The sequence below is a fragment of the Hyla sarda genome, chromosome 4 (assembly GCF_029499605.1).
Source record: "Hyla sarda isolate aHylSar1 chromosome 4, aHylSar1.hap1, whole genome shotgun sequence".
Taxonomy (NCBI): domain Eukaryota; kingdom Metazoa; phylum Chordata; class Amphibia; order Anura; family Hylidae; genus Hyla; species Hyla sarda.
In genome coordinates this window covers 293,190,804-293,214,138 of record NC_079192.1, presented here as the reverse complement: position 1 = coordinate 293,214,138, position 23,335 = coordinate 293,190,804, and the positions used below count along the sequence as shown (strand labels likewise).

General features: G+C 45.4%; 1 protein-coding gene across 3 annotated transcripts in view; it reads left to right on the top strand.

Annotated features, from left to right (window-relative positions):
- TXNRD1 (thioredoxin reductase 1) overlaps nucleotides 1-23,335 on the top strand; it is a 108,057-nt gene that overhangs the window by 42,535 nt on the left and 42,187 nt on the right. For all 3 annotated transcript variants that reach the window (XM_056574509.1, XM_056574510.1, XM_056574511.1), the window contains one exon: nucleotides 12,493-12,553. In XM_056574509.1, coding sequence (XP_056430484.1) covers nucleotides 12,493-12,553 — 61 coding nt within the window. The remainder of the gene's footprint in view (nucleotides 1-12,492; nucleotides 12,554-23,335) is intronic.

The window sequence follows — 23,335 nt, the reverse complement described above, 5'->3', positions numbered from 1 at the left end:
CTTTTACTATGGACATGAAGGACAACTTGTGACAAAAAAACAATGTCAGAATTATCGTGATTGGCAAAACGTTACCAGAGTTATTCTCTAATAAAGTCAGACATCCCCGATTTGAAAAAACAGGCCTGGTCTTTCAGGGGCGTACAGGTTTATTTGTATTGGTCCTTAAGGAGTTAATATCTTTGGATTACTATATTTCGAACAATTGGCAGCTGTCTCATAAGTGCTGTTAACTTCCTTGAGTCAACTAAGTAGAGTTAAAAGTTGAACTTGACTCTTGTCTTTTTTAACCCTATCAATTATGTACGTATGTTAGATGAAGACACAGCTCAATGCAATACAGGAAAAGTCTCACAGCTGATGAAACGCTACTTTAAAACTCACTACATATATACATACATACATAATACATAAGGCTTCTATATGGTGCCAGCCACGTCATTGCATGTGGCAAATTGTACTATTAAAAAAGCCCATTGCCCATGTTATTTGATCAGGCAGGCTACTCAGCACCTTCTAAGTGTATTAAACAAAGCAATGACACCAGTAATTGTTTTTGAATGACAATAGAATTTCAACACTAAATGGCACACTAAATTAAACACTACATGGACATGTTACAAGAGCTCAGTTAAGTGATTTTAAAGGGGGTCTCCACTCCATACTTCTAAAGTCGCTTTGCATTTAGCTGATCACAATGGGGGAGAATTATCAAAACCTGTCAGAGGAAAAGTTGCTGAGTGGCCCATAGCAGCCAATCAGATCGCTTCTTTCATTTTGCAGAGGCCTTGTTAAAAAAGGAAAGAAGCAATCTTATTGGTTGCCATGGGCAACTCAGCAACTTTTCCTCTGGACAGATTTTGATAAATCTCACCCATCCACCTGTGGACGTCCCCCAGCAATCAACTGTAATCTGTGGGGAAACCTGGCAATATGTGACCAATTTTCCTGCAGAACCCCCAAAGGAGAAGTGAGGTATTACAACATGTCTGTTCAAAACATTCTATCAATACAGAATTCCCTAATATAGTGATTGGGAATGGTTTTTTTAAACTGGACAACCCCTTTAAGTGGGGGAATCCTACAGATGCATTGCTTCATATGTAATCCTCTAAACTGGCAACACTTTTTTACTTCTTTCATTGATAGGGATTGGTTTATGTATGAATTGACACCAACTATATCACATCTGGTGGTCTTTTTTTGTTTTCATGATGATTCCCTTATAATTAATATATAAAAATAGACCCTAACGTACTTTTCCTGTAGAATTTATCTCTGTGATGAGGTTATAGAGCAGATTTCTCGTATAAGATTGCCATAGACTTAATGGGGTTCTCCGCTGCCCTTCTGGAGCTCCGCTCCCAAGTGTCCGGGAGTTTATTGTTCCGGACGCTGTGTGCGGGCTTCTGTGTTCAGGGCCGCCCCTCGTGACGTCACGCCCGCCCCCTCTTGACGTCACGCCCGCCCCCTCAACGAAAGTCTATGGAAAGGGGTTGCGAGCTCCGGAAGCAGGGCAGCAGAGTACCCCTTTAAAGGGGTACTCCGTTGCTCAGCATTTGAAACAAACTGTTCCAAACGCTGGAGCTGGCGCCGGGAGCCCGTGACATCATAGCCCCACCCCCTCATGACATCACGCCCCCCCTCCCATAGACTTGCATTGAAGGGGTGGGACATGACATCATGAGGGGGCGGGGCTATGACATCACGAGCTTCCGGTGCCGGTTCCAGCGTTCAGAACAGTTTGTTCCAAATGCTGAGCAGCGGAGTACCCCTTTAAAGTGTGAAATTAAAAAGGTTGGTGCAGCTCACAATCACTATCCGAGGTGTAGTGGGCAAACTCCTATACCCAAGGTGTGGAAATATTGCTCTGGAACTATAAGAAAAATAGCCCAAACCTCAAGGATAGTGTGATACTAGATATATTATTGAGTCATATGAACCTAAGACTGTGCTTCAAATAAAGATGATTTAAAAAAAAAAATATATATATATATATATAATAAAAAAAATCCCCTTTAAAGTGTACCCGTTATTTCAGGTGACTTTTCTAGATAAGCTGCCCTGTGTGTGTACATGAGAATCCGCACCATTTCTGCCCATTATATCACTTATATTAGGCTTGATTCCAGAGAAAGAAGCGCTTTTGTCTAATGACATATATTACACTTCTTATATTCACTTATACTATTGATCTATGCAAAGTTTGATGAAATGACAGTGCTGATTTAAGCTGAGCAGTCTTCTTCGCCTTTATCCAAAAAATATTTATTTAGCGAGGAGAGTATCTGCCATGTAAACTAGGCCATGTGCATGAGATTAGGGTCTGGTATAATAGACAGTTCACTCTTATATCATTCATGAATGAATAGGTTTGAAAACATGCATAAAAATGGATCAGATGTATATTTTTATATATAGTGACTATTACCTGTCATTGAGTGATTGTTGGTCTGCTGGCATCACTGGATATCTTTTTGAATTTAAGGCTGGTTTGTGTGGGTGCTATCTTTAGCAGACGATGCCATTATCTATATTATTGGGGTGTTGGCTGCATGACCAGTCTTATGGGTGATTCATGAGAAGGTAGATGCTCACTGATGGCAATGAGTAGGATTGAACAGTGCCCTTACGTATCTTAGTCTACAATGCCCTAGATAAAGACTACATCTATCTTGTTTTCTGCAATCTAAATAACTTGTGTTTTTCCACACCTCAAGAGAAATACACAGTGACATCAGTTTGTACATGTTAAAAAATGCTGAAAAAATGCAGGATTGTCTCTTTACATAAACACCATGCCCTCAGCAATTTCTGGCACATTTAATGAACAAGTTAGTTCTTGCTTACACATTTTATTAAAATCAATAGTATTCTCCAAATGAATCACCCCCATGTAAGCAGTAATGTGCTGTGAAATGAAACATTAATTCAGCATTAAGAGCTCAAGAGCTGCTTCTTACCACTAATAAAAATTGAATTAAAATTGAGCAGAATTGTCTTCTGCTAAAACAGCTTCAGAATCCCTCAAAAAAAGTCAGACAACAGATGGCAGCAGAAACAATATGGAATAATTTACACTGTTCGCCAACTTTTAGGAGAAATAAACAGGCATGCTATCTGCTCTGATGTTCCCCAAATGAATTATCATATTGACCGAAATGTACTGTAGCTTTAGTTGAATAAAAAAAGAAATTCAAAAGTTTTAAGAAATGTATATAATGTTCTGCTGAGAAACTCTGCAGCATGTATAATGCTTCAGCCCTCTCATACTTAGAGCATTAGACTAGGGCAACACTGGGACTTTTTGATTTATCTTGCGAAAAACAAATGTTTTTAAATCAACTAGTGCAAGACAGACAGATTTGTAACTTACTTCTGTTTAAAAAATCTTATTCCTTACAGTACTTATCAGCCGCTGTATGCTACAGTGGAAATTCTTTTCTTTTTGAATTTCTTTTCTGCCTGACCACAGTGCTCTCTGTTGACACCTCTGTCTGTGTCCGGAACTGTCAAATCCCCAAAGCAAACCTCTCCTGCTACGGACAGTTCCAGACATGGACAGAGATGTCAGCAGAGAGCACATCCTGTGAAACACAGCTGTTCAGTGTGAGAAGTGTGCGGGTGTGTCCCTGTTTGAGCTCTCCAGGACTTCCAAGAGAACTACAGAGGCAGGTGTTCTAACTGCTTTTCCCAGGAGGGTGGCAGACTCCTGGGGAGAGCCTCCCCTGCATGGAGCCCCGGAAATCTCGAGCCTCCACTTCCCGTTCTTCCAGGCTGGCGGGGGGTGGAGAGAAAACTGCAACAGCCATTGTTCCGGCCGGAGGAAGAAAATCTGGCAGAGTCTGCAGCAATGCAGGCTCTGCTTCCACGGCGACGGGTGCCAACCAGAGATCTGGAGGAAGCAAGGCGAGGAGGAAAAAAGTGGAGATGTGGGCAGAGAGAGGGCCCAAGGAGTCGAGCGATACATACTGCTCCCGCATGGCCGCACGCTTTGCGGAATATGACCAGTGCGGTAAGGAGCTGAGGATGGCCAGGGAGGATCTACGTGTGGCTCAGAATCTGGTGAGCACGGGGTCCAAAAAGAACAGGCCAGAGCTAAGAAAGAGGATCACAGCGCTGAAAAGCAAGATTGTGAAGCTGGAGGAGAGGAGAGACGAGATCCTGGAGGGAAGCGGTCTTTTCCAGGAAAAGCTGATTAATGAAGACCGGTTTGCCGCCACGAAATCCCCAGGTAAGGTGGAGGTGGATGATGGGGAGAGTAGTGGCGGTGAAGAAAGTGAGGATGGTGGTGATGAGGAAAAGGATGAGAATGTGGAGGAAGACGCTGTGCCTGTGGCTGCTCCCTGTGACACCCAGGCCACCCAGGACAGCTATATTGAACCGGCCCAGGTGGCTCTTCCTTCAAGTGAGAGCGAGGAGGATGATGTGGAGAGTGAGGCTGGGGGATTGCTAAGGGCGATAGTCATGCAGGAGTCCCCAGCCCACCTCCAGCATTTCACCTTTGGTGATGATCTCTGTGATGATGTGGCAGTTAAGAGGAAAAAGCAAAAGACACAAGAATCAGTGAAGTACGTGTTTGTTCCTTTCCAGCAGTCTGGGCCAGCTGCAAAGCTGGTTCAGGCTGCTGGGCCCCCCAGACTGCCAGACTCCGTTTCTGTGGTGGAACGGAGCCAGCATGGGGGGTACAGCATGGCGTCAGTAAAAGCTGCAGACGCAATAGATGTGAAGCCCACCCATCCTGCCGGTAGGGAGGGGCAGGATGGGCTTATGGTGGGAAGCGCGAGTTATGCCCCTGTGTGCTCGGGGGGCGGTTCCCCGAGTACTGTGGGCATTACCGGCACTGCGGGGCACTCCCCTGTGAGGGGGGGGAGTGTCCGGGCGCCGGGATTATCCACAGAGCCTGTGAAGTTGGGTGAAGCAGGTGCTGGCGCTGTGGGAGGAGCTGGGGTGCGCCCGGTGGGGCAGCCCCAGAATCAAGATATGATATCAGCCATGAAGGAGAAACCATCGGCGTCGACCCCAGCAGCGGCTAAGCCAGCACAAAGGACTTTACTAAAGCCAGCCATACTACAAGTCCCAGCCAGCCCAGAATTTGTTAGTCAGGACAAGAATGTAGGATGTGATATTGATGGGTGTAGTAGTGTTGTGGGTGAGAGGAGTGTATGTGGGAGTGTCAGTGGATTGAATGTTGATGGGAGTGGTAGTAGTATGGCTGGAAATAAAGAGGTTGAGAGTTGTGGTGTGAATGGTGTTGTAAGTGGTTCTGGCTCTGGGTTTGGGCCGGCTGCCCCCCCGGCAGTGACTGCTCCTAGGAGCTATGCTAATGTCGCTGCCGGGGGTTCAGGGGGGTCCCCGTCTCCGTCCGGCCCTGGGGGCCATTTGCAACAGCGCCTCCTGGAGGCTCTACGCAGGGGTGACAGGTCGATCCAGGTAGAGGGAAGGGGTGAGGTCGACCTGTCTTTCTGGATAGAGAGGCACGGTTTGGGGGCTTTCCGAGAGCGGAATGGGGAGGTGGTCTGGTCCCTCCCGACAACCGGGCAGGACAATAACCGTAGGAATGTGGTCCGTCTGATTTGGAGGGGCGAGGATGCGTGCCCACCTCGCGCTAAAGTGGTTGAGCTCCTCCTTCAGATGGAATTCAGGGCGAGTGACATCTTTGCCCTGATTCACCCCTACGGATCGTCTGAGTTTGACGTCAGTTTCGTTCGGCCAGAGGGTCTCGAACTCTTCTGGTCGAATTACGAAGTGGCAAAAAACGAGCCCGGCTGGCGGGATTTCGCCGTAAAGGCGATTTCCCGTCAGAATGCTGTCAAGAAGGTGACCGTTTTGACCCGTAACGAGTCACTTTCTTGTTATGACATCATGACCTGGCTCGGACGGTATGGGGATGTGACGGACATGCCCAAGAAAAACTTGGATGAGCACGGGATCTGGTCCGGGGCCTGGACGTTTTCCGTCAAACTCAAGCGTTCAGGGAGTACGGTTGCCCACATTCCGTCTGCCGCCTTCCTTGGACGTGATAGGATCCAGGTCTTCTACCAGGGGCAGCCTAAGGTCTGTCACAGGTGTGGCAGCCCCACCCACTTTAGCGCAGCCTGTACTGTACAGGTCTGCGCTTTGTGTGGTGGGGTGGGACATCTGGCCGCATCCTGTAGGCAGATCCGGTGCCACCTGTGTGGTGTCCTTGGGCACCCATTTAGCCGTTGTCCTAGCGCCTTCGCCCGTGCAGCGGCCGCTCCGGCTGAGGAGAGCTGTGAAGTTGCCTCGGCCGGGGAGGGTATGGGCAGGGATGGGGGTGCAACAGGGCTCGTGAGGAGGAAAAAGGGCCCCGCCAAACTAAGGCGGGAGGAAAATCGTAGAAGGAGTAGGGAGCTGGAGAGTGCCCAGGTGACGGGGGTAGCTCCGGCCTCTGCTCCTGAAGCTGGCCCTGTAACCGCTGAAGCCCTGGAGGAGGATGTGCTGGATGGGGAGATCAGGAGGCTTCACAGAGAGGAAGGCAATATGGCCGACCCTTCCGATTCCTCCCACTATGAAAGTGTGGATGAGGAGAGTGGGGAGAGGCCTAAAAAGAAAGACAAGGGCAAAAGGAAAGGGAGAAAGAAGAGGTCAGAGCCCTCTGTTCCTTGTACTACGGGCCAGGTTCAAAACGGAAGCCTGACTGCCCCCCCTCTGGTTGACCTGTCAAACCGGTACCTCGTCCTCGATACCATCTCCTCCCCCTCCTTGGCTGGGGAGGGTGAGGGCGAGGTGCCTAGGGAGAAAGAGCCTCTGGGAGGAACTGGGCCCTGTCCTATTGAGGCACCTTCCTCAGAGGGCAGGGCTAGACCGGGGCCGGACGGAGACGGGGATAATATGGATCTATCTGAATCGAAAAAAAGATCCAAGAGTGGTCCTGCCCTCTCGTCTTCTTCAGGGGATGAGGGGGCAAAAAAGAAGGGAAAACAAAAGTAAAGGGTGTGGCCGTCTAATTTAATCACCCTGTATGGCGGCACTCACCCCATTGACGCTGGCATCTATTAATTGTGCCAGCATAAAGTCGGATACGGCTAGATTCGCAGCCTTTGATTTTCTCGGCCGCGTTGAAGCCGACATTTTCTTTTTACAGGAGACCAGGTTGTCAGATCTAGCCTCTCTGGTAAAAGCCAGAAGAGAGTGGAGGCGCGGTCCCTCCCACTGGTCTCTTGCGGCTGAGCCGTATAGTGGGGTGGCGGTCCTTTTTACCGCTCCTGTTGAATGCCGACGGGTTATTGAATTAGAAATGGGGAGGTGCCTGATCTTAGATGTCTTCATGAAGGGACAAGAGCTCCGGCTCATTAACATCTATGCCCCGCAAACTAAGCGGGGCCGTAAAGATCTCTTTATGAGGATTAAGCCCTTTCTTTTTACGAGTCGGCAGGTGATCTTTGGAGGGGACTTCAATAATGTCACGAGGTCCCAAGATAGGAGAGGCTCCAATAGTCCGCTGACTTGCGATAGTGTGGCGCTGATTAGCATAGCTAGAGAAGCTCGCCTAGAGGATGCCCACATCCGGAGCCCCTCGGGCCACGCGGGTTTCACCTATCATCAAGGTAGTCGCAGGTCTAGGATAGATAGGTTTTATTTAAAGGAGGAAGCCGTCTCTTCTGCAGTGTCCGTGGTTGAGGTGGAGTTCTCCGATCACTGTATGATTTTGTTTTCCCTGAATGTTTCAGAAACCCCCCGGATGGGAAAAGGTTATTGGAAGCTGAATTCGTCCCTCCTGGAGGAAGCGGAGATAAGACAGTCCTTTGAGGATTTTCTTCAGAGTCAGGTACCTTTACTGGGCCTATGTAGTAGTAAGTCAGAGTGGTGGGAGATATTCAAGAAGCGGGTTGCGGGGTTCTTCCGCCAGCTCTCGAGCCTCAGGTCCCTGAACAGGTATCGCCTGTATCAGGGTCTGAGGAGGAAACTCGAGCTTCTTGTCTCGACTGGAGGTAGCCAAGAGGATATCTCCAGAGTGAAGTCCTTGCTGATGAGGTGTCAGTACGATAGGCACGCATCTTTGGTTTTTGAGAGGGATTTCGGGAAGTACCGCTCGCCCGACCCTTACAGAAACTGTAAGATGTCAGTGAGTAGTAAAGTCATTTCAGGACTGATTGATAGTACAGGATCTCTGAATCGGTCCAGATCAGGGATCTTGGAGATCGTCAGATCCTTCTACTCTCACCTCTTGGGAAGGAAGGATCTGGATCGGGATGTGATGTCGGGTTTCCTGGCTGAAACCATTCCTGAGCCAGGGGTAGACCCCTCTCTTGGCGTTTTGGCAGAAGAGATCGGGGAAGAGGAAGTGAGACTGGCGATCGAGGGGCTTGCCCCCAAGAAGTCGCCAGGTCCGGATGGCTTAACATCTGAGTGGTACAGGACCTTTAAGGAGTCTTTAGCTCCCCTCTTGACTGAGGTATTCAATGAGTGTCTCTCCTCGGGCACTCTGCCAAAGTCAATGAGGAGGTCAGCCCTGATTCTTCTCTCAAAGGGTAAAGATCCCAGCCGTATTGAGAATTGGAGACCCATAGCTCTTCTCAATACGGACAGGAAGCTTCTGGCCAAGATACTGTTTAATCGGCTGGTGAAGTTTGCACCCCGGCTCCTTTCGGAGGCCCAGCACTGCACTGTTCCAGGCCGAAGCACCTTAAGTGCTGTCCTTAGTGTCAGGGAGGCAGTGGAGCGGAGTAGTGCGGGTTTCTGGAAGGGGTACTTGCTGTCCTTGGATCAGGCCAAAGCATTTGATCGGGTGAACCACGAGTACCTCTGGTCCGTCCTCCTGAGATATGGCTTACCGAGTACTTTTGTTAATTGGCTTAAGATCTTGTATGCAGGGGCAGAGAGTTTCCCACTGGTGAACGGGTGGTCTGGCCACTCTTTTGGAGTGGGGTCTGGAGTCCGTCAGGGTTGTCCTTTGAGCCCGCTGTTATATGTGTTCGCGATCGATCCCTTCCTTAGGAGGGTGAGTTGCAGACCGTTGGTGGGAGTCGGGATGAGTTTGGCGGAGCCGGGGGCCATCCAGGGGGTAGTGGCGTACGCCGACGATGTCACTATTTTCGTCTCCTCGAGAGAGGGGGTTGATGTGGTGATGTCGGAGGTGGAACGCTACTCGGAGGCATCCGGGTCTAAGATCAACCGGGATAAGTGTGAGAGTCTCTGGCTGGGAGGGGGGGATCCCACGTTTGATCTCCCGGACACCCTTCCAGGGCCCCAAGAATCAGCAAAAGTCTTAGGCATCACATTTGGCCAGGATGATTATCCCACCAAAAACTGGGATGGTAAGCTCCAGGATGCCACTCAGAAGGTGGACCAGTGGAAGGGTTGGTCTTTGACCCTCAGGGAAAGGGTACACCTGATCAAATCGTACCTGCTCCCTTTGTTTATCTATCTGGGCAGCGTATGTATCCTGCCAGAGGCTTACTACACTAGGATCTACAGCCTGTTTTTTCAACTGTTATGGGGGAACAGGATGAACCTAGTCAAGAGGGAGGTTACGTACCGCACGAGGAGACTAGGGGGTTTATCTATGGTAAACCCTGTGGTGTTCTTAACAAACACCTTTTTAAAAGCTAACATCTCAAACCTCTGGTCAGAGAGGGCTCCTCCGTGGGTACTCTCCTGCAGGGAATGGTTTCGGCCTTTCTTCCAGGAATGGGAGACAGGAGGGCAAGTGAAGGACCTCCGTACGCCCCATGGATATCTTCCGGCTTACGCTACCCCGACTCTGAAGGCGATACGTCGGTGGGGTCTGGGAGTGTGGGAGATCAGGACCCAGTCAAGGCAGTTCCTTGACAAACGGGTTCTGTTGACCCACTTCCAGAAGCCTCTGGCACTCAGGGACTGCCCAGGTCGGGATCTGAGGGTGGGGTTGTACCTTTTAAACATGAAAAGGATCCCCCAGAAGTTTTGGGACTTGGCCTGGCGCTGCTTTCAGGGGAAGCTATATGTAAGGGACAACCTGAAGTGCAGGAACTCTGATGACCGGGGATGTCCCCGAGAAGAGTGTGGGGACACGCTGGAAAGCATGGACCATTTCCTGCTTCATTGTCCCTTTAATATAGGGGTTTACAACCGGGTGGGCGCTTCCATCGGCTGGAGTCAACTTGCCAGCCTTACCTATCCGGAGTGGGCTTATGGGGCATTCAGGACACTGGGTGGCCGAGACCGGGGCACTTTATTCTTAGTTAGTTTAGTGGTTAGGTACTACACGTGGAATGCACGGTGTTTAGTGTCGACCCAGCAGAAAATCCTCTCCGAGGTGGAGGTCTGTAGGAATATCACCGGTGACCTCGGGAAGATCAGGTCTTTGGAGTATGGCAGTCTTGGTACCAGTAGGGCTTCTCTCCTGTGGAGAGGGTTTTCTTTTGATGTGCCCTAGGTACTAGATCTTTTGGGTAGAGTACCTTTATTTTGGATAGGGGAAGTGTGATAGGGATAGAGATAGGGTGAGAGTAGGGTTAGCTTTAATGGAGGGATAGAATTAGGGAGAATTGTAGGGGGAGTTAGGAAAAGAGTTAAAAATTATTTTGGTGTATCAAGTCTGCCATCCTTCTTCCTGGTGGAGGGCTAATGCATGTGCACGCTAGCTTTTTTGTTTTGTTTTAAGCTGATATGGCATGAAGGGCTTACAGGCGACCAAACTTGGGCCTAAAGTGGGTTGTGGTTCAGTGTCTGTTAGTTAGTATGTATAAGTTTGTGTATAAGTTGGTTGGGTGGAGTGCTAGGTGGGGAGGGTGTATTTGTGGGTGGTGGTGTGTTTTCGTGTTTTTGGGGGACCTGACATGGGTCAGTTAAGGACAGAACTTTGTAAACTGTAGAGGAACGGTATGGACTCTGACCCATGTGCAGGAGGGGTGGTGTGGGTGAGGGCACAGTTCTAGTGTAGGGATTTCCTGTATTTTTTTTTTTTTTTTTTTTGTAGGTTTCTGTAAATAGGGTGCATAAATTTATGTTTATATACTATAATTTATTAATTTCTATTAGTGATTTTGTATCTATTTGGTTTTGTATCTACATCGTTTTATGTTGTCTCATATTATAGTTATGGCAGTCGGACCAGTTGTTGTGTTATGTGTTTTTGTTTATTTATTTATATTTTTAATTTTTATATTTTTTATTTATTTATTTTCCCCTTTTGTTTTGTTTCCCGAGTTTTGAGTCACAGCCGGGTAGTGCTAATTTTATGTTTATGTTTAAGCCAAGTTGTGCTGTTTATTTTTATTTTTTTATTTCTTTATTTTTATAATTATTATTTATTTATTTATTTATTTTTTATTTTTTACCCCCCCCCCCCCCGAGTATGGATGGTTTGAGTTACAGCCAGGTAGTGCTAATTTTATGTTTATGTTTAAGCCAAGTTGTGCTGTTTTTATGTTCATTTTTGGTATGTGTGTCAGTGTGTTTTTGTTTGTTTGTTTTCTTTTTGCTTTGTAAAGCTGGGCTGGCCGGTTAGGCAGGGTTTTGTTTTTGATTTATATTATAGCTGGTTAAGCTTGTTTTTTGTTGTATTGGATAAGTTTTGTATTTTTATAATAAAAAGAGTGTCAGCAGGGAGCACTGAGGTTAGACTGGAAAGAACTACACAACTTTTTCTAAAGCATACAGCAGCTGATAAATACTGAAAGGATTAAGATTTTTAAATAGAAGTAACAACTACAGCAGACACAGCGGTCGGCACTGACACCTTCAAAAAGCTGGACTTGTGTCCTGAATGGAGCCCAAGCGACAGCACAGTATAACTGATACCTGAGTATCTGGCAGCCTTGCTCTTTCTAATGCATCACAGATATTTTACGTGCATAAGATTAAAATTTAGCGGGGCGCCGGACTAGGATCAGACTGGAGCCATAGTAGTAATAGCCATTGAGTGCCAATAACGGTGCTTCATCTGATGCTATTGTTTTTGCTATTATAAAGTACAGTATATACATAGTAAAAACTTTTTTCTTATATATCAACTGGCTCCAGAAAGTTAAACAGATTTGTAAATTACTTCTATTAAAAAATCTCCTTTCAGTACTTATAGCTTCTGAAGTTAAGGTTTTTCTTTTCTGTCTAAGTGCTCTCTGATGACACGTGTCTCGGGAACCACCCAGTTTAGAAGAGGTTTGCTATGGGGATTTGCTTCTAAACTGGGCGTTTCCCAAGACACGTGTCATCAGAGAGAAATTAGACAGAAAAAAACAACCTTAACTTCAGAAGCTCATAAGTACTGAAAGGATTAAGATTTTTTAATAGAAGTAATTTACAAATCTGTTTGGAGCCGGTTGATATATAAAAAAAAGTTTTTTCCTGGAATACCCCTTTAAGATTACTGTTGATCCAGATCAGATTTTTTTGTGACACATCTTCAATTCTAGGAATATTGGCCCTTTGAAAGGGCACTATAGCAGACTCCTTTTTAATGTGGTTTTGAATAGTCTTCTTAGAAGGCCTCACTCTATATATCACACTATACTCAGAAGCCTGATGGATTGTTTTCTTTCCTAGGTAAAAGACCTCCTTGATGAATGGAATATTCCATATTTTGCAGTGGAGCTAGACCAAATAAGTAAGATATGTAATAAATACAACAATGTTTTCAGTTGTTTTATATTGAGACTTAGCGAAACCTTCTTTTTTTTTTTTTTTGTACTTGGGAGTATGAATTTTTTTGCATTCCTATTTATGAACATAAGTTTATAGTTTACATATATAATTGATCTATGGAAACATTTGAGTAAAATGTTTTGTATTATCTTGCACTGGCCCAAAGTTTGGCCGGGTTCACAACTATTTCCGAGTGGAATTCCATTTTATAAGTCCGAAAATTTTGGTGCAGCAGTCTCATTGCTGGCAATGGATTTACACTGCACAGTGCACGCTATGGAAATTTTAGCAGCGGATATTCTGCCGCCATAAGGTGGAATCCACTCTGCAGACACGGTTCTAGTGCTGACCCATTCAGTCAGTGTTGGCCACATTTGGAAGCTCTGGAAGGAAATTTTCTGTCAGGAGCTTCGTAAGTGGGAACCCATCCTTACCGTAAAACTGCATTACTGCCCACACCAATCCTGATCTATAGCTTAGTAGCATAGGCATTCTAAGCTATAGATTTAGTCCTAAATTTACAGGAAGCTGAACGGAAATGTCTAAGCATTCCCTATTGTTTCTTTGTATACTTTAGCACATTGAAGTCCTTTAACCAGGCATCATAGAGTTATCAAACTGCTTTGAAGGTTTTGATTGCTTTATTGAGCTTATAGCTTAACCATGTTTGAATTGTGAATCTCAATAGTATAAAACAGGATGCACAGGTATGTCTCGGATTAGAATTTCAAAGTGTTTGAAAAGTACCTATGCTAAACCATACCATTATAAAGCTGATATATAGAACATTGCAAATGGAGAAGCACCATATATCAGGATTTGAAATCCGTGTGGGTGCCAACTTCGGGAACTGACCACTTCCCAAGGATTTACAGAAAAAAGGTAGAAGCGGCACTCCAACTTGTAGGTGAAATAATCACAAAATGTATTCACACATCTGTGCAGGCAACGTTTCGGCTCGACAATAGAGCCTTTCTCAAGCAAGGTTAACAGTGTATCACAGTGGTATATATCAGCCCCCTAATTACACATGTAAATGAGGAGGGGTGTGTCATACAAAACGTAAACAATGGTGTACAAAATACTCAGTAGACCGCAATCGGTCAAGTTCTCCTATATGGTGACAGCATTCTCATAGTGACAATATACTCAGATATGTGCAAAACAGTGTAAAAACATAAAAGTCCATAGTGGGTCCGGTTCCGAGGGCGAGGCTCACCTGATGGCGGAGATCCCGTGGTCCAATGATCTTCCACCTTCTTGTGTTACGTTCTGTCTGTAAACATCAAAACTGCGCAGATGTGGAATAGCTGTATCCGGTGTTTGCCGGAAGTCGTCAGCGGTCACGTGTGCATACCCAGGAAGCTATGGCGCATGCACACCTTTCCCGGGACACGTACATACCTAAGCGACCTACGCATTAACCCGTGACCGCTGACGACTTCCAGCAAACACCGGATACAGCGATCCGGCATCTGCACAGTTTTGATGTTTACAAACAGAACGTAACACAAGAAGGTGGAAGATCATTGGACCACGGGATCTCCGTCATCAGGTGAGCCTCGCCCTCGGAACCGGACCCACTATGGACTTTTATGTTTTTACACTGTTTTGCACATATCTGAGTGTATTGTCACTATGAGAATGCTGTCACCATATAGGAGAACTTGAGAATGCTCTCCCATACACTGTACCTCTGACCGATTGCGGTCTACTGAGTATTTTGTACACCATTGTTTACGTTTTGTATGACACACCCCTCCTCATTTACATGTGTAATTAGGGGGCTGATATATACCACTGCGATACACTGTTAACCTTGCTTGAGAAAGGCTCTATTGTCGAGCCGAAACGTTGCCTGCACAGATGTGTGAATACATTTTGTGATTATTTCACCTACAAGTTGGAGTGCCGCGTCTACCTTTCTTATATATATGTCAAAATGCTTTTATTTTTATGCTCCACAATTAGGACAGAACTTGTTCCAAAGTATTGATGCCCCATTAGATCCTAAAACATAGTAATTTGCCAAAAATCTAGGTTTATAGAGAAAAATGCAAAATAAGTGGCTAAACTGGACAAATATAGTAATTTAAAACTAAATTTGCAGCATGGTATTTGATGTAATATTATTAATACAATGGCAACATTTGCATTTTTAATGCTTGAAATAATACTTGATGGTTTGTCATGGTAACCACACATGATGATGATGACATGCTTTGTTTGCTAATCAAAATGCCTGGGAAAAACAGTTTGCTATATGTCAATTAGCAACCAAGTGAACACAGGAAGCCAGCATGCAGAATAAGAAACACTATTGCCTAAATGCCGTCTATTGTCTTACATTTTGGGTATATTCTTGATAAATAATTTAAGCCCTAGCTAAAATATATAAATATCTGTTTTGGGAGTCAATAGGGCATTGTGAACTTGCTACAAATGGATTCCTCCCCCACTTATGAAACCCCACCCGCTGCCTGAGCCAAAATAAAGACAAGATACTTTGGGTGGATTGTAATGGCTATACCCGCCTTTTTATCAACAAACAATAGACAAAACGTGGGTCTCATCCAACTGAGGCATACGAAATAACAGAATAAATGATATAACTACATGATGCAACACAGTAAACTCTAAGTTCATTTCTTGACAGGAAGGGAGCTAAAGCCTCAAAACTAGATTTAGCCTGCCCACTAACATAATTTACCTCCAGCTGATTAGCACCGACTTAAAGGCAGCACCTTACCCTGGGGGATAGCTCAATAAAATACTGAAGGCTGATGCCAGGCATCTATTATATTCCATGATCAAGGAATTCAGAGACTAGAACCTCAAACCACCCAGATTGTTGTGACTAGCCCCCCCCCCCTTGCTGAGCCACCACACCACCTGGAGAGAAACGATGTACCCTTCTGTGCAACCCTAAAACTCAGGCATCTGCTATCCCCAAGTGGCCCTTTCAATTGGGAGGGTGAGCAAGGGATCCTCACAGCTTACTGGTAACCATCAAAGTAGCAACCATACGCGTTTATTCCTTCTGATATAGATTAAACTCCAGCCATAAGGAAAGTGCCCCCTACCCTGCTACTTTCATTCCAAAACCCAATCATGGCGGCCTCCTCCTGAGCTCTTGTTATGTTCAAAATATGCAAAAAAAAAAAAGAACAGCTAAGTAAAAACCTGGATTTCTACATGGATGGCTGATAAAATATGTACTGTTATCTAAGTCACAATTATAGGCAAACACAATCTTACTCAACTAATAACACACTAACAGTAATACTACTAATGCATTACCGGGGTTTGATGCAGGTCTGGATTAAAATGTTTATCCGTGTGATCCTCTACCTCTATTTTGTCCTCACCTTAAGGTCCTTTCGAGGACAATATATATGGAAAATTAAGAAAAAGACCCCTACCATGTGAGAAACCACTCCCACAAACCCCACCTTTAATAAACCACACCCACAACAGGCCACACCCATATTGCCGGAATGCTAAGCGACTTCAAAAAAGGTTGCCTAACCCTGGTCTACATTGAAATCTATACTGCTGTATAGCCTGAATATTTATTTTAGCTTGGTTTAGGGGTATAACAACATGGCACGGCCATTTCAACTATTTTTGGGGTAGTTTTCCCAATCTGTGCCATACAGAGAAATCATGAATCACACGATTAATGCTATCTATTTACATATTGGCCCACAATGTAAAGTTTCCAGGGATGATGTTTGTTAGGCATTGTGCATGATATGGAAATGAGAAAGTTCCCAGCATTACATTTCCTGTAATTAAGTGGTTACTGAATGTAATTATACAGTAAATTAATAGATTGAATTTACATAATTCTTTTAATTTAATATCAACTTTAAAAGCAGAAGGGTCATGATTCATGAAAAAGGTTATTCTGTATTGATGGTTGGTTTTTGCTTTCCCTCAATGTAACATAAAGGGAAAATCCTAAAAAGCAAATTAATCCCTAAATGTACGTAAATGTACATCCTGATGCGCTGGTGCTTTGCGCACTAGGACGTACATTTATGTCCTGCATATGATGTGAACACCGGAATGGTGCTCGCATCATGTGTGGCAGGTCCCGGCTGCTATCAGCAGCCAGGGACCCGCCGGTAATGGCGGACATCAACCCCTCAGATGCCATGATCTATATGATCGATCACGGCATCTGCGGAAATGCGGCACTTCTAAGGGCTGATCTGATCACCCGCAGAACAGGAGGTCTCCATCCGTCATCCCGGCGTCTTCTTTTCAGCAGACCAGGGAAGTAGACTGACGATAATACTTTTTCCCTCTCTTCCCCTTTTTTTTTTTCTTTTTCTTTCTCTCTCTCTCTCTCTCTCTATCTTTCCTTTTGTTCTTCTTTTCCCAGGCCAATAGATTTTGTAAGTAGTAACTTGAACACCCTTAATAATTTATATCATTATTGTTTTTTTTATGTATATTGTATAAGTTTATTGTTCTGCAGTCTAACGTTTTGCAGAAAAGATTGTCTGTAACGATATGTAATGAATAATAAAGAAAAAAAAAAAAGACTGACGATAATACTGATCAGTGGTACAGTGAACGGCGTAAACGCTTGAAAACAAATCAGAAATTGATGCTTTTTGGCCACATCACATCCCAGAAAAATAAAATAAAAAGTGATCAAAAAGTCAAACATTTGTAAAAGGGGTACCGATAAAAACTACTGATCACTGTGCAAAAATGAGTCTTAATACAGCCCTGTATACAGAAAAATGAGAGAGTTAGAGTGGTCAAATAGGGTGATTTTAAATGGGCACTGTCAGATTTTAAAACGTTTGATATGTTGTAAAGCATGCAAAACCAATAGGTTTAGCAATTGCATTGATTAGAAAATATTCAGTATTTCATACTGAAAAAGCCAGTCAAACAACTGCCCCCCCTGCCTGCTTGGACACATACTAGTCCTGCTGTGTCCATGCATCATTACCTATGTCATGGACACACTTACTTGATTGACAGCTGTGAGCGCAGGGCTCTCAGCTGGAGGAAAAATCCTCCCACTGTCAGCTTGTGTCCCGCTACTGTCAGTGAGGACAAGCTGGGAGTTGTAGTTTTGCTAATGCTAGGCGAGATGTGAGCAGACAGCATACTGAGGGAGGGGGCGGAGACCTGCACAGTGAGGCCACGCCCCCTCCCTTTCAGAGGAATTCAGACTAGTGAGCTAAATTAAAAGTGTAATAAAAAATAAATAAAGGTGTTAGACACATAAAAATTAGATGTACATGGTCAGGATTAGGTACTGAGTGATATATTAAGAAATTTTTTTTGTTGCATCTGATGGGTACGCTTTAAAACATACTCATTTTGGTTTAAAGAAGTACTATAATAAAAATGTGTGTAAACACGAGTATCATTTTAATTGTATTGACCCACAGGATAACTAGAACATGCACTGTGTAAAAATGACACCCTTCAAAAGATAAAAATTGCGTTTTTCTTTTCACTTTCCCCAATATATAATTTTTTTGGGGGGGTTTGCTGTACATTTTATGGTAAAAGAAAAGGTGTAATTACAAAGTACAATTGGTCACGTAAAAAACAAACCCTCATATGGGCCTGTGGATGGAAAAATAAAAAAGTAATGAATTTTAGAAGGCAAGGAGGAAAAAAATAAATGCAAACATCTTGCTTTGTCCTTAAAGGGGTACTCCTTTCTAGGACATCTTATCCCCAATACAGATCAGGCATGGAGCTAAGTTCACTCCATGCACCAGATGACAGGGGATGCTGCAGATGAGATTGTGGGAGTTCCCAGCAGTGGGACCCCCGCGATCTCTCCTGCAGCATCCCCTGTCTTCTGGTACATGGAGCAAACTTAGCTCCATGACTGATGACTGGTGATGCAGGGGCCAGAGGCTCGTGACATCATGGCCGCACCCCCTAGTGATGTCACGCCCCACCCCCCGCCTTCGGCCCCTGCATCGCCAGTCATCAGACACGGAGCTAAGTTCGCTCTGTGCACCAGATGACAGGGGGTGCTACAGGAGAGATCGCGATGGTTCCCAGCGACAGGACCCCCGCGATTAGACATTAGACAGAGAAGTCTAGGGGTACTCCACCCCTTTAAGGCCAAAGTCTAGGGGTACTCCACCCCTTTAAGGCCAAAATAGGCTGTGTCCTTAAGGGGTTAAAGAAAATGGGATCATATGTAAAACTATTACTTACTGATACAAATGGAGGTTACAATTTCCTGTCGTAGTGCCCAGAGCTACAGTATCTTACACACCCCTCACATTTTGTAAATATTTTATTATATCTTTTCATTTGACAACACATGATACTCTGCTACAATGTAAAGTAGTGAGTGCACAGCCTGTATTACAGTGTTTAATATTGTGTCCCTTCAAAATAACTCAACACATGTCTAAACCTTGGCAACAAAAGTGAGTACAACCCTAAGTGGAAATGTCCAAATTGGGCCCAATTAGCCATTTTCCCTTCCCAGGGTCATCTGACTCATTAGTGTTACAAGGTCTCAGGTGTGAATGGGGAGCAGGTGTCTTAAATCTGGTGTTATTGCTCTTACACTTACTGTTCACTAAAAACTCCACATAGCACCTCATGGCAAAGAATTCTCTTAGGATATGAAAATCAGAATTGTTGCTCTACATAAAGATGGTCTAGACTATAAGATTTCCAAACCTTAAAACTCATCTGCAGCCTGGTGCGCATGACCATACAGTGGTTTGCCAGGGCAGGTTGCACTCAGAACCGGCTTCGCCATGGTCGACCAAAGACTAGTGTGTCTTGCCTACAGTCAAGCATGGTGGTGGGAGTGTCATGGTCTGGGCCTGCATGTGTGCTGCTGATACTGGGAAGCTACAGATCATTGAGGGAACCATGAATGCCAACATGTACTGTGACATACTGAAGCAGAGCATGACCGCCTCCCTTTAGAGACTGGGCCGCAGGTTAGTATTCCAACAACCCCAAAAAGACCTACAAGATTACCACTGCCTCGCTTAAGAAGCTGAGGGTAAAGGTGATGGACTGGCCAAGCATGTGTCCACAGCTAAACCCTATTGAGCATCTGTGGGGCATCCTGAAATGGAAGGTGGGGAGCACAAAGTCTCTACCATCTATTAGCTCTGTGATGTCATCATGGAGGAGTGGAAGAGGACTCCAGTGGCTACCTGTGAAGCTCTGATGAACTCCATGCCCAACAGGCTTGAAGAAGTGCTGGAAAATAATGGTGGCCACACAAAATATTCACATTTTGAACCCAATTCAGACTATTCCACTTAGGGGTATGTTTAATTTTTGTTGCCAAGGTTTGGACATTAAAGGGGTTATCTACCATAAGGTGATTTTAAGATGTACCTGGCAGACAGTAATGGACATGCTTGGGAAGGATCTGCGCTTGTCTTGGGGCTAAATGGCTATGTTGTGAGATTACCATAACACTGTGGTTAGCTTTTTGTGAACTGGTATTTCCTGTTTGAGTTTTCTTCTTTGCCTACAAATCCCATAATTCCATTTTCCTCCCTTTCACACATCAGCCACCCCACCCATTGAAACATAAATGAGCTGCATCCATTCAAAAGACCTGTGGTTTTCAATCAGGGTGCCTTCAGGGTGAAGCAGACAGGCTCCCTGTCATCAGCTGACTAGTGAGTCAGGTCTCGGCCACATTGCAACCTGGGAAAAATCTGAGACAACAGTCATTTTGTATACTGTTAAAAATAAATACTGGGTGAAAATCACATAAGAATTGTGAGAAAACCATCACACACAGGTACAGACACTATGTTATGAACTACACTAACTGCCGCTCAGCCTATTGCTGGCCGAGTCGGGACTTCACTGCGGCTGGTGATTGGCCGAGCGCAGTATGACTCGCCGACCACCGGCAACCAGGAAGAGGATCGCGGCGGAGACCAGAGCGGGTTACCGGAGGTACCGGGGGAGCGAAGGAAGGTATGTACCTCTTTATTTTTTTTTACTGCTGGGAGTATGGAATACAATTTTCCTATTCTGGAGTACTCCTTTAAGGCCGAAATGGGCTGAGTCCTTAAGGGGTTAAGAGTAACTAAAAAAATAATAATATTGGCCTTGAGGACTGGGTGTGGGGCATCTGCTTTAGAGGAAGCTCAGGTGGACATTGGGACCTGGTAATGGCACAAGGGCATTAAGATGAAGGGGGGAGGGATAATGGCAAAAGGGAATCAGAGGGAGGGGGGAATAATGGCACAGGGGGATTAAAATGGAGGGGGGGGGGGGATAATCATTGCCCACCCCTCCATCTTAATCCCCCTTTGCCATTAGTCCCCCTCCCTCTGATCCCCTTTTGCCATTATCCCTCCCCCCTCCATCTTAATGCCCTTGTGCATTATTTCTCTTCCCCCCCATCCCCCAGGGCTAATATATACATACATAAAATACATACAATAACATCCCTCCCTCCCTCCCATACACTTAGTTATTACTTTTTTTTACATTTTTTATATTATCCGGCCTGTTTGGGTAAACAGCTCGTCCCGTTCTCGGAGTCCCGTTTGGTGGGCCACACTGATGGGTGACGTCCTCCTGCGCTGTGCGGCACCTCCGTGCAACATCAGGGGACATCACACATCTGCCTGGCAACCACGCAGCTCCCGTAAAGTAGCCGAGGCTGTGGCCGCGGTACTTTACAGAGAGTTGCCGCGGCCATTCCCCGCTCTGCACTGACAAATACTGGCTTATGCATGGCCGTTATTTGTCACCACAACCGATTGAGAACCCCTGATCTAGGGTAAATCTGGAGACAGGATCTCTTTCTTAATGTGTTTAGGGGTTAATTAATATTGCCTTTCCCACAGGGTGAGTGCATTTGGCACCTGATATAAATGTGTTTTATTATTCTTCATCTTCAGTGTTGGACACTAGATAAAGGTTCCTAGTGTTTTCCTCTTCTTTTCCTGTATTGCTCCTTTATTTGACATGTCAGGGAAGATATCTACTCAATCAACAATCCAACTTCTTATTATTCATATAGTCCAAACAGGACATTTGACTTCATAAACAAAATATGTGGCTCTGTTTATAAGAGGAACATCTGAAAGGGATTATCGCATTGTGTTTTGGAGCTGAGCGCCTCCTGTACAGAGGTGAGCAGATGTCTGTACCTGCACACTTGCCAGGAAGCTAATTATATCCTTCTTGCACGTTATTATTATGCCCAGGTTAGGCTGGGGAGTATTAGGACTGATTCTCACCTTTATTAAACTCCTAGAAGATGATCATAGGTGCAATAAATGGGATCACGTCTGTCATTCACTTTGCAGAAGTCTGGTCCAAATTTTAATAAGTAGGTAAAGTGTTGCTCTATATAATACCGATCAGCCTCAGCATTAAAGGGATACTCCACTGGAAAACATTTTTTGTTAAATTAACTGGTGCCAGAAAGTTAAACAGATTTGTAAATTACTTCTACTGTATTTAAAAATCTTAATCCTTCCAGTACTGTATGCTCCACAGTAAGTTCTTTTTCTTTTTGAATTTCCTTTCTGTCTGACCACAGTGCTCTCTGCTGACACCTCTGTCCATTTTGGGAACTGTCTGGAGTAGGATAGGTTTGCTATGGGGATTTGCTCTTACTCTGGACAGTTCCTAAAAGCACTGTGGTGAGACAGAAAGGAAATTCAAAAAGAAAAAGAACTTCCTGTGGAGCATACAACAGCTGGTAAGTACTGTAAGTAATTTACAAATCTGTTTAACTTTCTGACACCAGTTGATTTAAAAAAAAAAAAAAAAAAAGTGTTCCAGGTAGTACCTCTTTAAAAGTCACCTGCCTAATATTGTGTAGTTCCCTTTTATTGCTCTCTGACTGTATCCTGTGATATCTGGCACTAAGATGTTAGCAACAGATCCTTGTTTCAGTGTACTTGTCACTTGTCTCAGGTGGTGGATTCACCAAGACCTGTGCTTAGGAAAAGTTGACCAGAACATTGCCCAGTACCCATAGCAACCAGTCAGATAAATTATTTTTTTTCTGAGGCCTTCTCAAAAAATGAAAAGAAGTAATCTAATTGGTTGCTATGGACAACGGGCCAACTTTTTCTCTGCCCAAGTTTAACCCCTTAAGGACGCAGGACGTACTCAAACGTCCCCTTTTCCGAGTCCTTAAGGACTCAGGACGTTTGAGTACGTCCTGTCAAATCCCGGCCCCCCGGCGCTAGCCGGAGGGGAGCCGGTGCCCGATGCCTGCTGAAATCGTTCAGCAGGCATCGGGGCATATCGCCCAAGGGGGTCATTATGCCCCCCCATGTCGGCGATGGCCGCAGATCGCTGGACAATTCAGTCCAGCGATCTGCGGCAGATTCCGGGTCAATCGGGTCTCCAGTGACCCGGTGACCCGGAATTACAGGCTGTTCGGGGCCGTCTCCGACGGCCCCGAACAGCCAGAGCCTGCAGGGGTGAGGTGGCACTGGTGCCACCTCACGATCGCCCTGATTCGTCGGCCGGATTACCGGCCGACCAATCAGGGCGCCTGCTGCGGGTGTCACTCCCGCAACCCGCTCCGCCCCTCTTCCGGAGGACGTGAGCGGGTGCGGGACGTGCACCCCGGGTGCTGGGGACCCCGATCCCCGGCGTCAATGTTGGGATCGGGGCCCCAGGAGCGACGGCCGCGGCGGAGACGACGAGGGACTGACCTGTGCGGCGAGGATCGTTGGAGGTGAGTGACAGCCTCCTGCTGTTGCTTAGCAACAGCTCCCAGCAT